General features: G+C 42.6%; 2 protein-coding genes across 7 annotated transcripts in view; one reads left to right on the top strand and one right to left on the bottom strand.

Annotated features, from left to right (window-relative positions):
* Window positions 1-7,700, bottom strand: part of SEC22C (SEC22 homolog C, vesicle trafficking protein) — a 66,546-nt gene extending 58,846 nt beyond the window's left edge. For 3 of the 5 annotated variants that reach the window (XR_003908960.1, XM_029940424.1, XM_029940421.1), the window contains exon 1: window positions 4,778-4,903. The gene's annotated coding sequence lies outside the window, so the exon portion shown is untranslated. Of the gene's footprint in view, window positions 1-4,437; window positions 4,553-4,777; window positions 4,904-7,632 lie in introns of those variants that run through there. The other 2 variants (XM_029940423.1, XM_029940422.1) reach the window with 2 other exon arrangements.
* Window positions 7,701-10,054: 2,354 nt separating this feature from the next.
* Window positions 10,055-13,220, top strand: SS18L2 (SS18 like 2). Of its 2 annotated transcripts, XM_029940865.1 has the most exons (4): window positions 10,055-10,267; window positions 10,529-10,605; window positions 12,676-12,795; window positions 12,999-13,220. In XM_029940865.1, exons 1-3 carry the CDS (start codon window positions 10,199-10,201, stop codon window positions 12,761-12,763), a joined length of 234 nt encoding a protein of 77 aa, XP_029796725.1. In that variant the 5' UTR covers window positions 10,055-10,198; the 3' UTR covers window positions 12,764-12,795; window positions 12,999-13,220. The 2 variants fall into 2 exon arrangements, with proteins under 2 accessions (XP_029796725.1, XP_029796724.1); XM_029940864.1 differs by having other exon boundaries at window positions 10,056-10,267; window positions 12,676-13,220.
* The last annotated feature ends 10,144 nt before the right edge of the window (window positions 13,221-23,364 follow it).

The following is a 23,364-nucleotide window of genomic DNA, read 5'->3' as shown; positions in this document are numbered from 1 at the left end:
TATTATATATAAGACTATATGCAATATATATTATATATATAAGACTATATATATAATATATATTATATATAAGACTATATATATATATATAATTCTATATGTCTAGAATTTATAAGGAACTCTCAAAACTCAACAATAAAAAAATCCAGTTAGAAAATGGGCAAAGTATGTGAACAGACATTTTACCAAAAATAATATACAGATGGCAAATAAGCACATGAAAAGATGTTCAGCATCACTAACAACTCAGGGAATTGTAACTTAAGATCACAATGAGATAATGCTATATACCTATGAAAACAAGTAAGATTTTTTAAAGTGAAAAGATTATTTAGTGAAAAGTGCTGTCAAGGTACACAGAGGAACTGGATCTCTCATATATTACTGATAAGGCTATAAAATGGTAGAGTCACTCTGGAAAACAGTTTGGCAGTGTCCTTTATTTTTATTTATTTATTTATTTTTTGCAAGTGTCTTAAAATTAAACATGCAGGGGCACCTGGATGGCTCAGTTGGTTGAGAGTCTGACTCTTGATTTCAGCTCAGGTCATGATCTCAGTTTGGGAGATCAAGCCCCATGTCAAGCTCTGCGCAACAGTATGGAGCCTGCTTGGAGTTCTCTCTCTTCTCTCTCTGTCCCTCCCCTTGTTCATGCTTCTCTCCCTCTCTCTCTCTCTCTCTCTCTCTCTCTCTCTCTCTCTCTCAAAATAAATAAATAACTTAAAAAAAAACTAAACTAAACATGCAATTAACAAATGATCTATCAATCACACTCCTGGGCATTTATCCCAGAGAAATGAAAATTTATGTCCACATAAAATCCTGTGTACAATTGTTCATAACGGTTTTATTTGTAACAGCCAAGAACTGGAAAGAACCAAATATCCTACAAATACTGAATGGTTAAATAAAACATTACATTCATACCATGGAATACTACTCAGCAGAAAAAGAAATGAACTATTGAAACTCAGAATAACTTGGATGGATCTCAAGAGCACTGTGTTGAGTGAAAAAACAAACAAAACAAACTCAAAATGTCACATACCACAGGAATCCTTTTTGTAACATTCCCAAAATGAAAAAATTACAGAGATGGAGAAATGATTAGTAATTGTTAAGGGTTAGGGATGGTTGGGGGGGGGGGTAGGATGGGTGTGATTATAAAGAGCAAAAGAAAGATCTTTGTACTGATTGAATAATTTTGTATTTTGTGAGGGTGGTTATAGGAATCTACATAAGTAGTAAAATGGGCATGGAGCTATACATACTTTATATCAATGCTGATTTCCTGGATTTGTATTGTACTATACTTATGTGAGATGCAACTAATGAAGGAAAGTAGGGTTAAAGGTATAAGGGACTTCTCTGTATGATCTTTGCAACTTCCTAAAACTGGAATTATTATTAAATAAAATTTGAATAACGTATTAACTTAAGGACTTTATACCACTTACTTAAATTATGCTCCTACCCGCTTTTTATGTTTAAGTATCATTTAAAAATATCTCGATAAGTAGGGGCCCTGGATGGCTCAGTCAGTTAAGCTCCTGACTTGTGCTCAGGTTATGATCTCATTGTTTGTGGGTTTGAGCCCAAAATCAGACTCTGCACTGACAGTGTGGAGTCTGCTTGAGATTCTCTCTTTCTCCCTCTCTCTCTCTCTCTTCCCCTTCCCCACTCATGCAGTCTCTTTCTCTCAAAATAAATAAGCTTTAAAAATAAAATAAATATCTCTATAAGTAGGTCAATAACCTTTTCTGCTAATTAATTGTAGTTTCAATGATTTCTGCTTGAATGTTGAAAAACACATTTTATAGTGAGCAGCTCCATAACTACATGACATTTCCAAAATATAAGGTACTATAATCTCGGGATTAATTAAAATAAAAGCTGTTTGCATCTAACTAGTATTCAGTTTAAAAAACAATAAGTAGTGGGGCTCCTGGGTGGCTCAGTCAGTTAAGCACCTGACTTTGGCTCAGGTCATTATCTCACGGTTTGTGAGTTCCAGCCCCGAGTTGGACTCTGTGATGACAGCTCAGAGCCTGGAGCCTGCTTCAGATTCTGTCTCCCTCTCTCTCTGCCTCTCCTCCACTCACGATCTGTCTTTCTCTCTCTCTCTCTCAAAAATAAGTAAACATTTAAAAAATTAATAAATAAAAATAATAAACAAGAAGTAGTGGTATAAATCTGAAAAATCATGCCACAATAATAGAAAAAATATATATTATCAATTATACAAAGACAAAAGCACCTCAGAGTACTCACACAGAGATAAGAGTTTGTCTTCCAGGTCTTCCCAGCCCCCTCTGTGAGCCAGGAGACTGGCTTCCTAACCTAACACCATGCCTGGCCCAACATGAGAAGACCTCAGTAAAAACTGCTAAGCAAATGAATGAACCACCTAGGAGCTGCCTTATTTTGTCCGCTGAAACAAGAAATGTGTTTCAGCAGGTTTTCAGATCTTGTCATATCCTGATCTAGATCTTGAACACTTTTCCATGATAAATTTCTACCTGGAAAAAAAAAGACACTGATATAGCTGGAATTTTTCTAAAGTAGAAACCAAATTAGTAATCAAATCTATTACCCAAGTCACTGCTACTATGCTTTATAAAAATTACATTTTAATCTGCCTACGCCATTTCCTAAATCCTCTTCTCAGCATCTATTTATAGACTGCTCCTGTCATAGATTATCCCTACTCTACCTTTGTCCCTGGCTGGAGGCCACCCTTGTTCCCACTGTTTTTTTTTCCTCACCCTTACCATTAGCCCACTCCCAAATCCCTACCTCCCTCCAAAAGAGAGTGAAAGAAAAACCAGGAGAGAAAAACAGCATTAAATGACCAGATGGTTACCAGGCCTTGCAAAATAGTAACATAAACAAGCATAATGAATTTCATTTGGCACACAAATATTCAAACACAAGTCTTCGCCATGAGGCGTATTACCCACTGCTCAAATACACAATACAGAAAACAAAATTGAATTAGTCACCCTTATTGAATTTATTTTCAACTTGAGAACTGGTTACCTAATTTGTAGATCACTCAGGATCCTCTGTTCCACATTTCCTGGGGATAGTGTGGGCGTGGGGAGCAACAGTTAACTCTTTGAAACAAGCAAAGAGAAGGGGACTGAACTTGATAGCGACTAGTATTATATGCGAGGCACTGCGCTAGGAACTTTTAAGCTGACTGCTCAAAACTATCTATGAGGTAGATAGTCTACACAGAGCAGGTGGGAAAACTATATACCTCCAAAGCATAAGCGGGAGAGTCAGGATTCAAACCCAAACTTCCTTATTCAAAATATCTGAAAGCGTATACAATCTTTTCACCATAATCTGCCTCTCTAAATCCAACTTTTGGGATCACAGCTACCCTATTTCTATTTTCTCTTTTTCCAAGAGCATTACTACTCAACCAATCAGAGACCTGTTAAGAGAAGGAGCAGAGGCCTAGAGGTACACTTGTCACAATTACTCTTTACTCCTTGTGTTACTTTGAATAAGTCCATTTTCCTCTCTGATCATCAATCACTTTTTGGTTGCAGTTTGTTTCTGAGGCACCTTCTAAGGATAAAACTTTCAGACTCCAAGATGTCTTCTGTGTTGTAAACACAAACACTCAGACAACTACGCTGTCTACAATGTATTTTCCAGAGCAAATTCTATTATATCAATTTAATTATATTTACCAATATGCAACCACTTTCAATTATTTACATTTTAATTTCACTAAAATTACCCTTATGGGGATTAATTCCTTTGTAAAATTTAATTAAGATCTGCCCTATCCATTGGTCTGAGCTGTACTTTTTTGTTCTGACCATGTAACAAATTTCGCCAAATACTTTCCGTCACTAGGAACAATTCTTTTGTGATCCTGATTTCTAAAAACCTCATTTTCCGCTGAATGCTTTATCCTTCTGGCTCTGGAGGTCTAGATCTAAGCCTGTAATGGACACAAATGTACATCACCTCCTACATGTTCGGAAAAACTGGTCCAGTGCACCCAGTATTTGGTAAACCAAGTCGTATAATTTCGGCATGGTAAGGGAAGTTTGCTATTAAAATTTGGCAGTACTCAGACGTGGGTTTCGTGAATAATCAAGGAAACGATCGCCCCTTCTCTCATTTGGACACACGCCTTCTCCTCCCACAGGGAGCAGCGCTCTACGCTCATCAGTCAGCTTAGGGTTTCCAGCAGGCGTGCGCCCCGGTGGTCCTCGAGTCCGGAGAGAAGCCCGGGGAAGAAAAGGGGACAGACGACTCCGGGAAGACCCACGAAACCGGGTGGGGCTAAGCCGGGCCTGAAGGCGGGGCGGGCGCGGGGCCGCCTCCACCTCCAGGCCCGCCCTGGGCCACACCCGACCCCGCCTGCTTTCGGCTAACGGGCCGCGGTGCCCGACTCCGCCCGCCAGCCCTCACCTCGCCCCGACCACGGCCTCCGGAGTCGGCGCCCGCCCGCCTCGCCGCCGTACCACCCGCTGCCTCCTCCGCAACCTCAGCCCACCGGGCCAACCCGGCCCAGGTCGCTGGCTGCCCAGGCGCAGGTAGGCGATGGTGCGCATGCGCAAATCTTGAATTCCTATTAGCAGCTGCTAAGCGACACCCGCACCTGAGCTGACCAATCCTGGCATGGTTTCCCCTCCCAGTCCCTGAGGAGTCCTGAATAGGCTGGTTCTTAAAGGGCTGCAACCCAAATGCAAAGGGGGAGGGCGAGGGGCGCGCCCTCCTCCCAGCGTTCTTCCCGTATCCTGGCTCTCACCCGCGTGCGGTTGACATCCGAGCCTGTAATTCCCACGTCCGGATGTGCGAGGTTGACTTATAGGTCTGAGCTCGATTCCTGCTGGGGCAGAGTACAGAACTGACGTGCCGCGACAGGGAGGTTCTGCGTAGGTCCGCGACACGCCCCAGCTGTGGGTTCTGCTGTCTGCGCAGCTGGGCGGGAAGTCTGAGATAGGCAAACCAAAGAGCACAGCCTCCTGCCAGCCTGGATGAGGTGCTAAAGTCCGACCCTGGAGGACACACTCCAGTCTGGGGGTGGAGACACTCACAGCTGTCACAGATGTGTGGCCCGCTGCAGGGAAGCAGAACTCGTCCATTTTTTCCCCCTGCAACAAAGTCTGAGCACCTGCTGTGTGCCAGGCACTATGCCAGGCAGTGGGGACACAGTGAGGAACTCCTGACACTAAAAACTATATTAAGAGAAGGCAGAATGAGAGCAACCATCAAACAATTAAACAACATGTGCTGAAATACAAACTGAGGGGCACCTGAGTGGCTCAGTCGGTAGGGCATCCGACTTCCGATCAGGTTTTTTTTTTTCTCGCAGGTTTTTTGAGCCCTGCGTCGGGCCCTGTGCTGACAGCTCAGAGCCTGGAGCCTCCTTCAGATTCTGTGTCTACCCCTCTCTCTGCCCCTCCCATGCTCATCCTCTGTCTCTCTGTCTCTCAATAATAAATAAAAATGTAAAAAAAATTTTTTTTGTTTTGAAATACAAACTGAGATATGTGCTCTTCAGAGAGGAACAAGGTTTTTGGGAGAAGTTACAGGAGTTTCTGGTCTGAACTTGGGGGTCCTAGGAGGCTTTCTTGAGAACGTGACACTAGCTGACTAGTAGCTCACTAGCCAAACGGGGAAAGAAGAGTGTTTCAGACAGAGGGCAGTGTGTGTATAAAGAACAAGAAGGCAGCAGGGCTCCTTTGATGGATGAAAAGAAACAGGGGTGATGCATGAGGAGCTAGTGTTTAACAGGCGCAAAATTTCAGCTGGAGAAAATGAGAAAGCTCTGGAAATGAATCATGGTGATGGCTGCACAATAATGTAAAAATTTAAATGTCACAGAACATTTTAAAATGGTTAAAATGGTACATTTTATGTTATGTATATTTTGCCACACCTAAAAACAAAAAAGACAAGAAAAGGAACTCAGAGTTGAGAGAGTAAGGAATAGGGTGAGAGCCACTAGAGAGAATAGAAGAGCTAAGACCATGTAAGACCTTCATAGGCCATGCTAGAAAGTTTAGGAGAGTGGAAAACTCATAAAATTTACCTTGTGTAAAATCACTTTGGCTGCTGAAGTTAAGATCAAAATGAAAAAGGCTCATAGATGGGGCGCCTAGGTGGCTCAGTCAGTTAAGCCTCCAACGTCAGCTCTGGTCATGATCTCATGGTTTGCCCTGCATCGGGCTCTGTGCTGACAGTTCAGAGCCTGGAGCCTGCTTCAGATTCTGTGTTTCCCTCTCTCTCTGCCCCTCCCGCACTCATGCTCTCTCTGTTTCTGTCTCAATAATAAATTAAAACATTAAAAAAAATTTCAAAGGCCATAGAAGCTCTGGTAGGACCAGCTGGGAAGCCAATGCAGTCATTTGGGCAAGAGAGGATGAAGCTAGAGCTTAGACTCTGACCGGAGCAATGGTGAAGAAGAGAAGTGGGTAATCTGCAGAGACATGTAATAGCAAAATCAACAAGATTTGGTGACAAATTAGATGTGAAAGAGTAACAAAGTGGCTGCAAGGATAATGCCACTGTTCAGCCTTGAGTGAATGCATAGATAGTGGAGGGATTCATAGATAGAACACTGGAAGAGGATCTGATTTTGGAAAGAAAAATGATCACTAGTTTTATCTCAGACAAGTTGATTCTGAGGCAGCCTTGAGACTTCTTGTCCAGGTGTCAATGTAGGCAGTTCAATGTACAGGTTGCCATTCCATGTATAGTTCAGGGCTGGACATCAACTTTTGAAAGTCATCACCACACGGGTGGAAATTGAAGCAAGCCTTACTTACAAAGTCAGAGAAAAATTACAAAATGCAAACATATGATCTCCAGGAATCCCCACCTCTTGGTATTCACATCCTTGCATAGTCCCCTCCACACTGAGTCAGGGTTGGCTTGTGTGGCAAATGATCATGAGGCTAGGTCATAAAAGGCACAAAGGATAAAAGCAATGAGATTTGATTGGTAATGGAGATTGAAACCTCTTCGCTGTATGTGCCAGGAAAGAGGCTGGGATTCCCTCTCAAAGTGTGTTCACAAGTGAATGAAGGCCTTTTCTTGTCACCACACGTCATGAGAACAAGGCTCCGGCTTAAATGGGGAAGGAAAAACTGGTGCTGGACCCAGAGAAACCCAGAGCTTTTGAATGTGGGGCCTTTGGCTCTCAGGACCTGCAGTGTGAGTGCTTTTTAACAGGGCTTTGTGCCCTCCGATGGGTGCAGCTAGAGTGGGTCAGCACCAAAGTGGTTTGGGCAACAGGAGTGAGATGTGGTATCTGGGGTCCTAGCCCTTCTCTCCAATCACTGGTCATATTGACTCCAAGCTCCAGAGATTTTCTTTTCCAGGCTTCTTCATTCCCTCACTTCCAGGGTCACACCCTGGACTGCTATATCACCATGGAAAAGCTCCAACTTCTGAGGTGGCAAATACAGATACCTCATCTTGGACTGTCCCTCGCTGTTCTCAGAATTCTCCCCACTGTTACCTGGACTGTGGAAACCTCCAGTCCACTGGTCCTTCTACTTTGTCTACGTATCACCTCTCTCCAATCTTTATTTCCTTCCCCATCGGCTAAAAGTCCAGGGTCTATCATTTCCATCACATTCTTCCCAATATGCTTACCTCCATTGTGCAGTTTTTCTTCTGTCACATCCGCCTGGGAGCACTCCAACTCAGGAAGAAATCCAGCCTTCCGGCTTCTCTAAATAAGCCCCTGAACTGAAAGTGCTGCTGGAAAAAAAAAAATCAGACAACCACACAGATGAGTGCTGTGTATGTACATCGCCAGCCTCCACCAGGTCCTCACTGCCTGGCAGTCCTGTGTTTGCCAGGTTGGCTCTCTCTCTCCAGCTCTACCCAACACCAACCTCAAAATCTCCTGCAGGCTCCCCAGATCTTCCACTCTTCAAGATCCCCCAAGCCCTCCCAGATGCCCCCTTCTCCGAGGAAAGAGCAGCCATCAAAGTAATAGTCCTCAGCTCCCACCAAACTTCTGTCCCTTTACCACCTTCTTTCCCTCTTCCCCTTTATAGCCAGACTTCCTGAAAACAGTGGCCTGCTCTAAAGACTCCATTTGCTTCCCCCTTCTCATATGTCATAGTCCCTGAAAATTCTCACTTCTGCCTCATCGCATCACTGAAATCTCCTTCATTAAAGACATCAAAGTTCTAGTCTTTATCTTGCTTGACCTTTCAACAGCATTTGTCATTGCTGTTCTGTCTTGCTTTCTAGTCACTATTGTTTTTTATATGACCACCCCCCACCCCCCACACTTCTTTGTAGCTTCTTTTCCTTGAGAGAAACCAAAGCACAGTCCTTGGGCAGTCTTATCTACTGCAGGGTTCCGTTTCCACAAGTGATGCCCCTCAAAGCTTATATTGCCACCTCAGCCCTTAACCCTGAGTTCCAGACTTAATAGCTAGCCATAAACTTCTACATCTCCATCTGACATTACCTTGCATGCACAAGTCCACAGCTGAATTTTCCACTCTCACTTTCAGTCCAACTTCTCCTCCACTATTCCCTGTCTCCATAAATGGAGTCTCTCAGTTGCCCAAACCAAGACACCAGAAGTCATCCCTAATTACTCCTTTTCCCTCCCTCCCCCATTAAATAATAGACCTGGCAAGTCTATTCCGAATGACTTTCAAATGCACGGATTTTTTTCACTGCTCCCGCCATTTCCAGCCTGCACACCTGCAAGTAGCCTTCTCAGTAGTTGTCTTGTTTGTTTTTTAAGGAAAACTCTAAAATGCATCTGACTTCATTTCTTTTTTGCCTAAAACCATCTATAGCTTCCATTGTTCCTAGGAGAGAGTCCAGACTCTGGGTACCAGGCACCTGGGTAACCTCTCTTTCCTCTTCATATTGAGACATCTGTTTTCTGTGGAGCCTTGGGGGATTTTTTCCCAGGGAGAGTGCCTGGTTTGGGGTTAATCATACAGGCTTGGGAACCAGGAAGCCCTGAAGTCCTGGCCCAGTTTAGCTATGTTGCCCCACTTTTCTCACTGGGTTTAGCCTTCTATGAAATGGGATGAAAGCTGCCTCCTCACAGGGTTGAATAAGGGAATTGTGGAGGGAGAGCCCACCAAAGTAGATGAACCTGCCTTGAATCAGGGCCACCACTCAGGGAAATGAAGCTCTATGAGGCAGCATTGCCCCTCCCACCAGACCTTTTTTGAGTAAACGTTTCCATGATCTTCCTCCTAAATGATATGGCTCCTGTTCACTCTGTGCTGCACGGAAATCCAACTTTGTTCCCATCTCTGCAATGGATGGGCTAAACAAGAGAGAAGACAACACTTGGTTGCCAGTAGTAACTATGTGGCCCAGGAGGGTAGGACCAGCTTCCTTCTCTTACCTTGTGGCAAACCACCTCTGCAGTATGGTGCCTAGACAGGATGGGGTGGCAAGTTAGGAAGGAGGGTTCTAAAGCCATACTACCCTAGTACAGATACTGGCTTTGCCCTTAGTAGTTGAGAGATCTTGGGCAGGTTATTTAACCTGTGTTCTCATCTGTAAAATAGAGAAAATAAAATAATAGTTCTTTTCAGGGCTGTAAACCTCCTGAGCTTTATTACTACCCAAAGTAAAAATAGGTATAAAAAATAGGTATATATATATTATATATATATATATATTATATATATATAGGTTTCTTCCTAAGCGAAGAGTAAAGCTAACACCAGTGTTTTCCTAGGCCCTGCAGGGTTTGGCTTGGCAGGGTTCACGCTCCAGACGCCTCCAGACGCGTCTCTGGAGGCACCAGGGTGATGTCGAAAGAGGGAGGAGTGGACTTGGACCCCGCCATCTGGGGTCCTGCCACAATACCCGTCTGACCCCGGCAAGGAGCTCCCGCAGAGAAACTACCCAGCACCCCAAAGGCGAGGAGCGGACGCCAGGCCCCGCCCCCGAGGCCAGCTCTCCAAACTGCGCAAATGCAAAGAGCCGCAAACAGTTCCGAGCCCCAGGGGCGGGACCGAGGCTGGCGCTCTGAGCAACGCTCTTGCGCGCCCAATCACAAATGACGTTCCCTCTGGGGAGGACCCAATCAACGTCGAGAGCGTAGGCCCCATCTATCATGGGTCCCTGCTGCAGCCGCAGTGCCCCTGGAGCTGCGGCTTGCCTCCGGTCTAGGTGCACGGGGGTCCGCGGCGCCTGAGGCCGGGTTCCAACCTAGTTTCTCGGGATGTCGGTGGCCTTTGTACCGGAATGGCTGAAAGGCAAGGCGGAAGTCAATCAGGAGACGATCCAGCGGGTGAGCGCTAACGAGGGCTGAGAGAAGTCCCTGGGTTGAGATCCCGAAAGGCTAGGGGTGCGTGAAGCTTCCTGGAGTGAGCTGCATCCCAGTTGAGGCTTGTTGTGGGTGTGCGTACTGGGTTGGCTTACAGCGGTATGGAGCGAGACCGGAACGAAGTCGGCAGAAGCACCGAGGCAGCCCCGCATTGGAGACTCTAATGGGCAGGGTACCCGGCCGTCCCGATGACTCACTGCACTGACCCTTTCTCTGGTCTTTCAGCTCCTGGAGGAGAATGACCAGCTCATCCGCTGTATCGTGGAGTATCAGAACAAAGGCCGGGCGAATGAGTGCGTCCAGTAAGTATCCGCACTTTCTCCCAACTTTTGAGGGGAGGATAAACTAGTGTGGTGATAGAGCACGCTGTCCTGAATTAGGAGTCTTGGGTGATTGATCCCCGATGAGGCTCAGAGGTTACTTACCTGTCCCAAACCACACAGCACATCGTGAAGCCTGGAGTCACATGTGCCACCACCCTCTTTGAATTATGCTCACTGCAAACCTCCTTCACGTAGACATGTCAACTGATGATAACAGGGGTGGGGAGGGGAGCACATCGAAAACTAGTCTCAGGAGTTGAGAGCTGTGGCCCTTTCCTACATCATGGATCCTCAGTTCATCCTTTTTTTCTGAGGGGGTCAGACGATTTGACTGCTAAGTTCCCTTTCATTTTCTAACCTGCAGTCTGTAATGCACACAAAGACTAATAAAAGAATTCCAAGATGAAAGCACACTCAGCACAGTAATTGAAATGCTAAGTTATATGCCAAAATGAGAGAAAATAGTGTCCTTTCTAAATGTAGTCCAGGAACTAGGCTCCATTTATTATTACATTATTTCATTCTTACTGAAGACATGTTTAAGAAAGCCATGCTTTTCCCACCCCATAAAAAAATCACCTACAGGGGTGCCTGGGTGGTTCAGTCAGTTGAGCCTCCAGCTTCGGCTCAGGTCATGATCTCACAGTTCGTGGGTTCAAGCCCCGCGTCGGGCTCTGTGCTGACAGCTAGCTGAGAGTCTGGAGTCTGCTTAGTATTCTGTGTCTCCCTGTCTCTCTGACCCTCCCCTGTTCGCGCTGTCTCTATCAAAAATAAATAAAAAACAAAAATAAATAAATAAATAAATCACCTACAATCCTTCACTGAATAGCTCAATGGAATAGTAGAGATGTCTGTCTTTGTGTAAGTCTTTGCATTTGATTCTGGCATCTGGCAATTTGTTTTTTTACAGTTTATAATAAACTCTCATTTTTCTATATGGAAAGTAGTTGCAAAACATTCCATTTGGTGTAGCGATTCTCAACCTATGCATAAGAAAGTTATCAAAATTTCCTTGTGGGCTTTTTCACATTGCATAGGCCATGCTTCCTGCCCTCCTAGTCTGGTTTGTCTTCCTGGATAGAGAACTCTATCACCTGATTGAGAATCACTTCTATAGTAAGCTCACATTGATATCATAGAAGTGTTTTGTCCCTTCTTTAAGTTTGTTTATCCGACATTCTATAAGTACTACTGAGTACCAGACACTGTTTCAGCTACTGGGGAATCAGTACCAAAACCAGCTTTACTTTTTACCAGATCAGGTGCCTTCTCTGCTCTTATAGCGTTTACACTCTAGACTCCAGAGCTGGAAGGAAGAAATCATACAGTTAGGCGCATACTAATAAGTGCTTTGAATAAGAACAAAGCAGGATAAGTCGGGGAGAAGGGATGCCATTTTACAGAGTATCTCTGATGAAACATTTGAGCAGACACTAGAGGTGAGGGAGCCAGCTTTATAGATTGGTGAGGCAGAGTCAGCATCAGGTGGAAAAGCCCCCTTGGCTGGATGGAACACGCTGGTTATCTTCAAATCACAGCAAGGAGGACACTTTAGCCAGAATTCCATGAGCAAAGGGAAAATGGTAGGAGTTGAGATCAGAGAGGTAACTAGAGGCCCCAATCTGATAGCCTCCCAGGCCACCAGAAGGGCTAGAAGAGCTCAGCTTTACTCGGAATGAGATGGGAGCTTTTGGAGGGTTTTAATCAGAGGTATTTTAAGTCTTGATTTATACTGTACAGTGATCATTTAGGGAGTAGAGTAGGAGTCAAAGGTAGAGCAGGGTCACCAGATATGAGACTGGTTCAATACAATAGTCTAAGCAAGAAGGGGAGTGGCTTAACCCAGAGAGGTAGCTATGGAAGTGTAAATGTGAAGAGGTAAGAAGCTGGATACATTTTCCTTGGTGTTAAATAAGGAGGAAGTTGATGATACTGAATCATCTAATCAATAGAGGAGCCATTCCACTAAAGTGGGTAAATTCCTTTCCAGTGTTTTGTTAATGTTCAGCAAAAACAAGCCTCTGATTTTTGCCTGTTTTTCCCCCCTAGGTACCAGCATGTGTTACACAGAAATCTCATTTATTTGGCTACTATCGCAGATGCCAACCCAACCAGCCCTTCAAAACCAATAGAATAATCTTTCAGTTGGCTGTCATGAAGAGTAATTGAGTATGGTCCATTTCCTATGAAGTAGAGACAGGATCTTTACCAACTTAGTTGCTTGAAACATGAATGAAACAAACCTCTATGACTCTTTTCAAAATGTGAAAATGTGAAGAAAGCTTCTAAATTAACTGTATTCTCAGTGTAAATATTTATTTTAATAATTAAGCAGATTAAGTTGACTCCAGGTGTCCTCTTTCCTGAAATAGGCATGTTTGGATAGCATCTTCAATTCTACCTTTTCAATTTCAACCTAAAGAGGAAACTGAGTAGATGTTGAGCAATCAACAGGAATTGGCAAGACACTTAAGCTGAGGCCCTGCTGAATGGATGGACTTGTGACTGTATGCCTCCCTCCTACCAGTTTGTAGTTTTGAACCTGACCTTTTTTTCAGGTTGCTTTGAAATAAAGCTCACCTTTCCATGAAAGACTCCTATTGAGGTATTGAGGTTTTCATGTAATAAGTGTTCCATTTGGTCTCTCAGAAAAACCGTACAGACTTAAAAATATATCTAATAACAGGGGCACCTGGGTGGCTCAGTCAGTTAAGCGTCCGACTTCGGCCCAGGTCATGAGCTTATGGTTTGTGAGTTCGAGCCCTGCATCGGGCTCTGTGCTGACAGCTTAGGGCCTAGAACCTGCATGGGATCCTGTGTCTCCCTCTCTGCCCCTCCCCATCCCAAAAATGAATATTAAAAAAATATATATATAACACCATTATCATTGCTAACAAAATCAACAGTAATTCTTTTTAAAAAAATTTTTTTAAAGTTTTTTACATTTTATTTTTGACAGAGAGAGAGCGCGAGCATGTGCGTGCGCTCACACGTGTGGGAGTGTGAGCTGGGGAGGGGCAGAGAGAGAGGGAGACATGGAATCCAAAGGAGGCTCCAGGCTCCAAGCTGTCAGCACAGAGCCTGACGTGGGGCTCGAACTCATGAACCGTGAGATCATGACCTGGGCCAAAGTCAGACACTCAACTGACAGAGCCACACAGGTGTCCCCAATAATTCTTAATTATTATTTAATATAATATAACAACTTCTTAAATACTTTAAAATACTTTTTTAAAATGTCTTTTTCCACCTATCTTTTTAAGGTTCTTGGCTGGGGCTCTATAACAAAAGACAGATTAACAAAAGAGAAGCATATAAGTTAAGTTTGATGTGCCATGGGAGCCCTTCATAAGGAAGTGACAACCCACAGAAACAGTTAAACCTGAGCATTTTTACATTAGATTTGATGAAAAGTGGACAGCTGTGGAAAACAGGAACAGAAGGCTATGGACTAAGCATAGTAAATTAGGGGAACTTACGATGGCCTTTTCATTCAAAATCTGTCCCTCCATTTTAAAAGATAAAGATGCTCTTTTTTCTGGGTATAGGGATGGCACCTCTCACATGGGATTTCACAACCTGCTTCTTGGGAAGTTGGAGAGTCCTTCCAGCAACTGTCATGTCTCATATTCCTTCAGCTTAAGATACTCAGTACACCAAGGTGCCATGTTTTGGAATAGCATTTCCTGAACCCTGTCATTTATCACAAAATGTCTTTTTGTTGATTTGTCTAATTCAAGGTCCAAACAAGATTCATAACACCGCATTTTGTTGACATCCCTTAAGTCACTGTAAAAATACTTAGTTCTTCTTGTCTTATTTGCTGTTTGTTGGGAAAACTAGGTGATATGCCCTAAAAGTAATCGTGTTCTAGATTTGCCTAGTTGCATCCCTATGATGTGATTAAATATGTCTCAGTATTGCCCACTTCTCCTGTAAACTGGTAGATCTAGAGGCTCATTCAGACTCAGATTCTAATATTTTTGGCAAGTGTACATTGTTGGAGGTAAGAGGTACTTGCTTTTGCATTACATCAGGGATGACCTCATTTATTCATCAAGTGCCCAATAGGCTTTCACTTAAATTATGATCTACCTAGCTTTGATCTATTATTTCACTAGGGATTGCATACTGGGAATTTTCTCTTTTATCATCCCTCCTGCCTTTGTTAGCGTTGTCCAATAAAGAACTTTTCCTCTTTGAGACTTCTCTGTAAAATGAGGCAAGATTTTCCTAAGTGAACTGAAAATTAGAACCTCCAGTGCCTGGCTCCTTTTGTAGGAGTCAACGGTTGCAACCCAGAGAGGCCTCATTTTGAATCCCAGCTTTATCACAACCTCTGACATCTGTTTCCTCATCTCTAAGATCATGATAATGAAAGTAGTATCTGCCTCCTGAGGTTTTAAGGTTGGGGTAATGTGGTTAAGAGCTAGGCACGTAGTAAACACTCCATGTGTGTTAGCTTTTATGTGTTATCTAAGGGCTCCGGCCCTTTCTGGCCTTTCTCAAGTCCGCGAAGAAGCCAGTTGTTTGTTCCCTCATTCTTCCATCCTTAGGGTTCAAGTCCATTAATGGATGACTCCTTCCCCCAATATTCATGGGGTTGTTGTCCATACTATGCCAAGTGGGCTGCTCATGGGCCTGATGTGGTCAGCAGTTATGGTGGGCATGATGCAATGTTTTTAGTTTTGAATTAGGTGCTAACATTTAAAGGGGATCTCCTGCTAAAGCCTGGATTTCTAGCAGTGCTGGGCCTGCACATGGCAACCATCAGCTAGAGTTGGATGGCAGTGGCCCCCCCTTTACTAGTCAGCTTGACTTGTGAGCACACGGCTTGGCTAGAGCTGGAATGAGTGCCGGCTGACATTTCAGTTTGGGCCTCCCCTAACACAGAGCCTGAGACAAGGCCTTGGGTGCAGATAGTTTATTTGGGAGATGATGTCAGGAAACAGGAATAAGGCCATGAAGACAATGTGACCGAGAAGGAGGAAAAGCCACTAACCAGGTGTGTTACCTAGGTTACTGCTACAGGCAGTAAGAGCTCAATTCTGGGGCGGGGATTGGGGGGATGGATATCAAAAGCATACAAATGTCTCCGAAGGTCTGCCTGAGAGCCCCTGGTTGGGGTTGCCTCCAGGGGAGTTAGCTCCTCTGTACTAACCAGCACATGGCCACGTGGGCCCTGGATGTCAGAAAAGGAAGAAAGCAAAAAGCTGCACGGCAGCAGTTCCTTAGGTGGGCTTCTGCCAGCGCAGTGTGAGTTTGATCTTGGGGGAACTATCCACTACTGGCAAGATAGGCCAAGGGTCTGTGACAGAGCTCCAAAGCTTTCAGTGTATAGGCTCTGAGCACGCCAGTGTGGCATGTGTCAGTTTAGTGTAGCTTCCTGGGTAGCAGGGGGAATGGCAGACAAAGTCCAGTTCTCCCTTCCAGGGAAAGAGTTGGTGACCTGTTTTGTTACTCTGCCTTTGTCTCTTGGATGGATAGGAGTGTCCGCATGTAGACAGCTGAATCAGGGCAAATCACACAACATAGTCAAGTCTGTTTAAGCGACAGTTTTCTAAATTGCCAGAAAACTCCCAGCTTCTCTAGAGGGCTTTTTCTGGAGAGAGACACTGAAGAGGTTGGCACAGGCCGCTTAGCTGTTACCGTACATGCCCCGGACCATCTCTACCAGCCTGCTGCAGAGACGGCCTAAAGTGCAAGTATCTACCATTCCTCTTAGAGGACCCAGAACTCAATACAATTGCGAAAGGTTATTTAAAAAGGTAAAGGCCAAACCTGACCAGACTGTATTAACTGCTCTCTTTTCTCAGAGGATCTCCTGCTTCAAGAGTAAGCCTCCACTCAGCCCTTTTCCAACTTTCAGGGTCAAGCTGATCTCCCAACAGCCTACAGAGGGCCTGGGCCTTTCTCTTGGGTTTCTAAGCCTGCTTCCCAGGATTTGCAACTGTGGTGACTCATGTCATTATCACATTCTCCTGACATGAGGATATGGCAGCTAAAACAAAGAGAGCAGATAATCTGAGGTCAGGTTTAATACACAAAATGTTAAGCTATTTCTTTCCACTTCCTCATGAGGCTTTTTGACATCGCAGTCTGACTTTAGGGGAGCATAAGTAGCATTATGGCTGGGGAGGAAATGATGTTCAGTGCTATCTCACACACTCTTGAGCCTCTGTAATAAACATCCATTACTAAAAGTGATTGTGACAGTATTTCTTAAGCTGGGTATGTATCTTCATTTTTGTTGTTACTTTATCTCACACACATACATTGTTTTGATTCTATTTTAATAAAAGCAATTTTAAGAAGTTATCTGTTACCTCTTTTCCCAGTGAAAATCCCAGACTCCTCTGTTTTATTCAGTCACTGTGACCTTTCTTTCCTTCCTAAATCTTTTTAACAAGAGTCTAGGGTCCAAAGGGAAGTTTGTTTTCATTTCTCTTTGTGATAAACTCATTCATTCAAACAAATATTTACTGGTCCACTAGTGTATGCTGAAGGTACTACAGTAAGGAAGCCAGACAATGTCATTGCTCTCATGGAAACTTTGTTCTTACATAAAGAAGACAACACAGTATAAATACCCTGTATTTATGGGGTAGACAGGCAATAAAATATAAACAATCAAGGAAACCTTCACATGGCAATAAGCGCTGTTCAGAGAACTACAAGGTAATGTGCTATTGGCTACTTTAAATAATGGAGTCAGGAATGACCCAGGGAGGTAACTTGCAGCTGAGATATGAATAACAAGGAATCTGACACGCGACCATCAAGGGACCTAGCAGTGCAGGCAGAAGCAAGAGCTATGCAAAGACTTTTCATTCCAACTAGTTTTTCCTTTTTCTCTTTCTCTTGAGTCCATATATATAGAGCAGTATTCACCTATGTGGTCATCAATTCAATTAGAACATGAGTTCTCATTTGACCAGGCTCCCCAGCGAGGAAAATAGAGGGGACAGGGCATTGAGCTCTGCTTTCAGAGAACTCCTAATAAGCCTGACAAGATAAAAGAGACCCACACCCAGGCACGGATCAGAGCACTATGCAGGACCAAGGATGCCAAGGAATTGTCCATATATTGAAGCTACAGGGATTCCAAGTGGAAATTATCAAGTGCTTCTTATAGAAAAAGTCTATGCTTTTCCATTCCTGAGCACTCTTGTCTGCAAACAAAAAACTGCCAGTTGCAGCAGAGGCTTTCAGCATCCCATACTCATTTCCTGAACTTCATTTACTCTTAATTGTACTGCAACTAACTCTCAACAGTCCAGATCTGTATCTTTATTCCTGAGGACTTTTTTTTGAAAACTAGATGTCTGCCTTGCCCTGGCATTTCTGATCAGAAGAACCTGGGGATTATCATGCTGGGAACAGCTCTCAACTCAGGACTCTCAGGACATGGAGTATTAACATCCCAGCTCCCTCAGCCCTCTGGAGGGACAATTCCTGGATGTTTCTTGTGTACTCAGAATTTAGAATTTGCAGTCAGAGAACAAGTTGATCAACATAAAGTAAGGAACCTATCTGACAGGAAGTGCTTGTTGTTGTGAGTTTTTCACATGAGTTTGATGGGATCCAATCTCCCCACTAAAGACAAAGCACTAGACATTTGTGAAAATACAATCATGCTTTAAAGCAAGTTAGTGGCAAAAAAAGCCACCTGCCTAAAAGGCCAAAAGATGTGTGGTATCCACAATTAAGGTGACTTCTTAGACTTCTTTGTTTGCAGCCATCACCTCAGGAGCCATCTGTGTGCTGCATACCCCCGTGCTTCTCCTAGTAATTGGCACTACCCCAGCTGATCAATCTCAGTATCTGCCCACTACTGTGGCCATCAAGACTGATGGACATATGAACCTCATCAATTCAACAGATCTCTCACTGGGATTTTTTTCACTAGTGCTGGCAGGAAAGGTGCTTTCCCCTCAGACTTCCAGGCTGTAAGAATGTATGCCTGAAACTGCCATGGCCATGTCCCCTGACCCCCATGTGGAATGTCCATCTGCTTTTGACTAATATCATGAGAATGTTATTCTATCAATATATACATTTTTCTGTAAAATGGAAGTCAATTTGTTTCCACAAAAAATAAATCTAGGATTTCAAAAAATGTGTTTTCAAATTTTCAATAGATTTTGTTATCAATATCAATATATCAATATAATATGCTGTAGATCCTAAGATTACATCCAGATTTGATGATTGGCTAGGAGGACTCACAGGACTCAGCATATAGTTGTACTCACAGCTATAACTTTTTATAGTAGAAGAACACAAAGCAAGTCAGCAAAGAGAAAAGGCACATGGGGTGAAGCTCAGAGGAAACTAGGTTCGAACTTCCCTCTCCTAATGGAATCACACAGGATAAGCTTAATTCCTCCAGGAATGAATCATAACAACACGTGAGAAATGTCTACCAAGGAAGTTCATTAGAGACTCAGTGCCAAAAGTTCTTACTGGGGGCTGGTCATATATGTATATATCATCCTCTGCCTAGCACATAACTCATTTCCAGATACCCAGAAGGAAATCAGGTGTTCAGCAGATTTTTGCCCAAAAAGTTCAGGATAATTAAGCATTCTTATCATTTAACTGACGTTTTCTGTAAGTGTAGGAAATTAATTACTATTCAAAGGTCCCAGATTCCACCCACCGGCCAACATTTTAAGCAGGGCTTTCTAAAGATAGCAGTCTTGGGCCTATTAATTCTTTTCTGCACAATTTCTCATTTAAGATATAGGATATCCTTTTATTTAAAAAATGGTATAAACAAATAAGGTAGAACTGTGTATTTTTCTTCTCACTAAATTCCTTTTCTCTCCTTTTGTTTATCTTTTTTGTCCTTTCCCTAAATTATAAAATGTAAAAGTTACTTTGGTAGGGATCCCTGTGTATTACAGTGGATATACAGGAAGAACTGAGAAGCAATAAATAGATAACCAAATAACACCATACATTGCGATAATCATATGCCTTTTCTTTATTCTGTTCATATGAATTATAGGAATACAGTCTGATCTTGAACCATCTTTGCATTCCTGAGTTAAAGCCTACTAAGTCATTTTGGTGTTTAAATGCTGCTAAAATCCATTTCCTAATATTTTGTTTGATTTTTAAATCTATGCTTATAATGAGATTGGTCTATAAGTTTCCCTGTCTTTGTTTGGTATTGGTAGAACCAGACAAATTAGATAGATCTTTTTCCCTTTTCTAAAAAATTGTGATTGAGAAAAGATTATTGATCCTCAAGGGTCTGGTAAAATGTGCCTGAACCAATGTGGAACCTGTGTTTTTCAGAAAGGAAGGCTATGTTTGGTCATAATGGTTTTATTATGAGTCATTTCAAAGAAATATAAAAGTAGAGAACATACCTCACTCAAAAATCTCCATATATAGCTTACCTATATGCAATAATAATCAAGATTTAGGCACTTTGTTTCATTCATTATATCTAAAAAACAAAGGACATTTTCTTGCATAACCAAAATGTCATATTTATGTTCATTACTCATTATTAGATGTCTAACAAAATTAAGTATATTTTCTTGTTTTCACCTACTATCTAGACCATTATCAAATTTCCCATCTGGCTATATGAAAATGTCCTTCATAGTTGTTTGGAAAGAGATTGATTAGGGATTACTAATTCAATTTTTCAATGGTTGCTAGTTTTTTCAGGGCTTCTACTGAGTCAATTTTGGCAATTTCTCTTTTCTAGAAAATTATGTTTCATCACCCCCCCCCCAGCACTCCTGATTAGTTTTGTCAGTCCTATCTAGTAAAGTGCCAACTTCCGGTGTGATCCCACTCTAAGAAGCTTAAAACTCAGAGTCAAAAATCCCTACTACTAAGGATTCTCCAAATCAAGCCTGAATTTGTAAACTCCTTGGATATGAATTTTCTACTACTCAGGAGGATGAGGGAGGAGGTGTCCTTTTGGTAGATGCTGGCCCTAGGCTTGCTTTCTCCCAATAGTTCCTTCACCTTAACCACAGATCAAATAGCATACCTTATCCTCAAATCATCTAAAATATAATTTTAATTTACAAGACAGTATGAAGGAATTTTGGCAAGGAGGGAACTTAGAATGTATTTCATCCTGCTTATTTTACAGATGAAGTAACTGAACTCCAGGATTGACATGATTTGCCCCAGATCATATGATCGATAGCAGGAATGAGATTTTACTGGAGTGTCAAGAATGAATTCCAGAAGAATTAAAGTATTTTAAATACTCCCCAAATTAAGTATTTCATTCCAGAGCCCTAAACCCAACTTACATTGAAGTCAGCAGCCCCAAAGCATAGTAATTACAAATTACTCCCCATGGCAATGCTTCTCTTCCTTCCACAAGCCTTTGTATGAAAGTTAGCTTTACCAAGCCATTTCCTCTCTGAGTAGGCAATGTACATTTCATTTTTTCCAAACCTATATATGGTTAGCTGTAACACTGTGAGCAAAATCAGACCCAGGTCCACTAACTTCTCAATTCAGCCTAGGTTACAAATTTGAAACCCAGGAGGCTGTTGCTTTGATAGAGATACTGTACTCTTAGAGAGGTAGAAATGGCAACCTGACAGGGATGACACTTCCATTATGGTGCAGAAGGTCTCTGTGCTTTACAAGGTGGTAAAGGTGTAAAACTAGATTAGAAACTACCCAAGTGACCCTGATTTTTAAAAATTTACTATAAAGCTACAATAATTAAAACAGTGTTCCACTTATCAGGATGACAATTATTCAAACAACAACAACAACAACAACACAAAATACAAGTGTTGGGGAGGATGCTGAGAAATTGAAACCTTGTGCAGTGCTGATGGGAGTGTAAAACAGTGTAGTCACGACGCAAAACAGAATGGTAGTTCCTCATAAAAACAGAATTACTTTATGACCTAGCCATCCCACTTTTGGGTATATATCCAAAGGAATTGAAAGTAGTATCTCATAGAAATATTTGTACACTCACTTTGATAGCAACATTATCACAATAGCCAAAAGGTAGAAGTAATCCAAGTGTCCATCTGCTGATGAATAAAGAAAATATGGTATACTAACACAATGCAGTATTACTTAGCCTTAAAAAAAAAAAAGAGAGAAGGAATTCCTGCAATACGTGGTAACATGGTTGAAATTTGAGAACATTATGCTAAGTAAAACAGGTCAGTCACAGAGGGACACATATTGCATGATTCTACCTATATGGGTAACTAAAATAGTCTAACTTATTCAAAGCAAAGAATAAAATAGTGGTTGCCATGGGATGGGAAGAGCGGAAAGGAGTTGCTACCAATGGTAATAAAATTTGACCTGTGCAAGATGAATACATCAATAAATTGCTGTACATTGTGTCTATTGGTAACAATACCATATTGTGCACTTAAAAATCCGTTAAGAGGGTAGATGTCATATTAAGGGTTCTTACTATAATAAAGTAAAACTAAAATAAATAAAATAGAGTGGTTGCCTGAGGCTGGGTAGAAAGGAGAATGCCCTTCTTGTTCAATGGATACAGAGTTTCAATTTTCCAAGATGAAAAATGTTCTGTGGATAGATGGTGGTGATGATTGCACATTGTTAAGGTACTTAATGTCTCAAAACTGTACACTTGAGTTATATGACAATTTTATGCAATGTGGGTTTTACAGTTTAAAGAAAATAAAACAAAAACAAAACAGTGTGACCCAGGCATATAGATACACATAAACAGTGTAACAAAACAAGTGCAGAAATAGAAGCACATACATAAGTAGTCTTAAAGTCAAGGTAATTCATTTGATAAAAGGCAGTTTTTTTCAGCAAAGGGTGGTGGAACTACTCTGTTTACGTAGGCGGACAAAATGAACCTCAACCTCTACGTGACACCACAACGAAACATTCCAATATATGGTATTCTTACACGTAAACTATGAAACTTCTGGAAGAAAACCCGGGAGCTTGAGGCAAGCAGAGATTTCTCAGCACACAAAGAGCTCAAACCATACGAGAAACTTACCAAGTGACTTCACTAAAATTAAAAACTGCTTTGCACAAACCACAAACCGCTGTCTAAACAATGAAAAGACCCAGCTTAGGAGAAAATATTCGCATTTATATATGACAAAAGATTTGTATTTAGAACATATACATATCACCTAGTTAACAAAACATTTGTACACAGAACTCTCGCATTCAGACGACGAACAGGAATAAAAACCGGACAAAAGTCCTGAACCAACTCCTCACAAAAGATGCAGAAATGTCCATGAACAGAAAACTATCCCAGTGACGCTGGCGCCAAAGAGGGAACTAAGGCACATCTGAGCCTAAAAGGTCTTTTGTGAGACAGTTTAACAGGAGGAGAGTGTCTTAACTACTCCGTGCGAAAAGGAAAACAAACAAAAGATCCGTCCGTTTACTAGACATCAAAGACTTAAGTTCTCACATATGCAGACAATACGGAAGCACCGCTACACCGGAAAACGAGCAGACGCTCACGGTTCTAGTAGAAGGGGGAGAGGAAGCAGAGAGCGCAGGCGTGTTCGGAGCTCCCAGATTGGACGACTGACTCCAATGGGTGAGAAAGGGGCGGGACAAAGAAGGACCAGCTCAGGTATAGGAGCGTCAGGCCAGATGCTCCTCGAGGGCTCCCAGTCACGCCCACCTGCGCGCGCACCCTTCAGTTAAACACCCCCTTGGAGACAGTACTCTCGCGTTATTTGTCTTGATTCTCGCGGGGTTTAGCGTGGC

Source organism: Suricata suricatta, chromosome 5, assembly GCF_006229205.1.
Source record: "Suricata suricatta isolate VVHF042 chromosome 5, meerkat_22Aug2017_6uvM2_HiC, whole genome shotgun sequence".
In the NCBI taxonomy this organism is placed as follows: Eukaryota; Metazoa; Chordata; class Mammalia; order Carnivora; family Herpestidae; genus Suricata; species Suricata suricatta.
The sequence above is the reverse complement of the archived record's forward strand: the minus strand, read 5'-3'. Positions and strand labels throughout refer to the sequence as shown.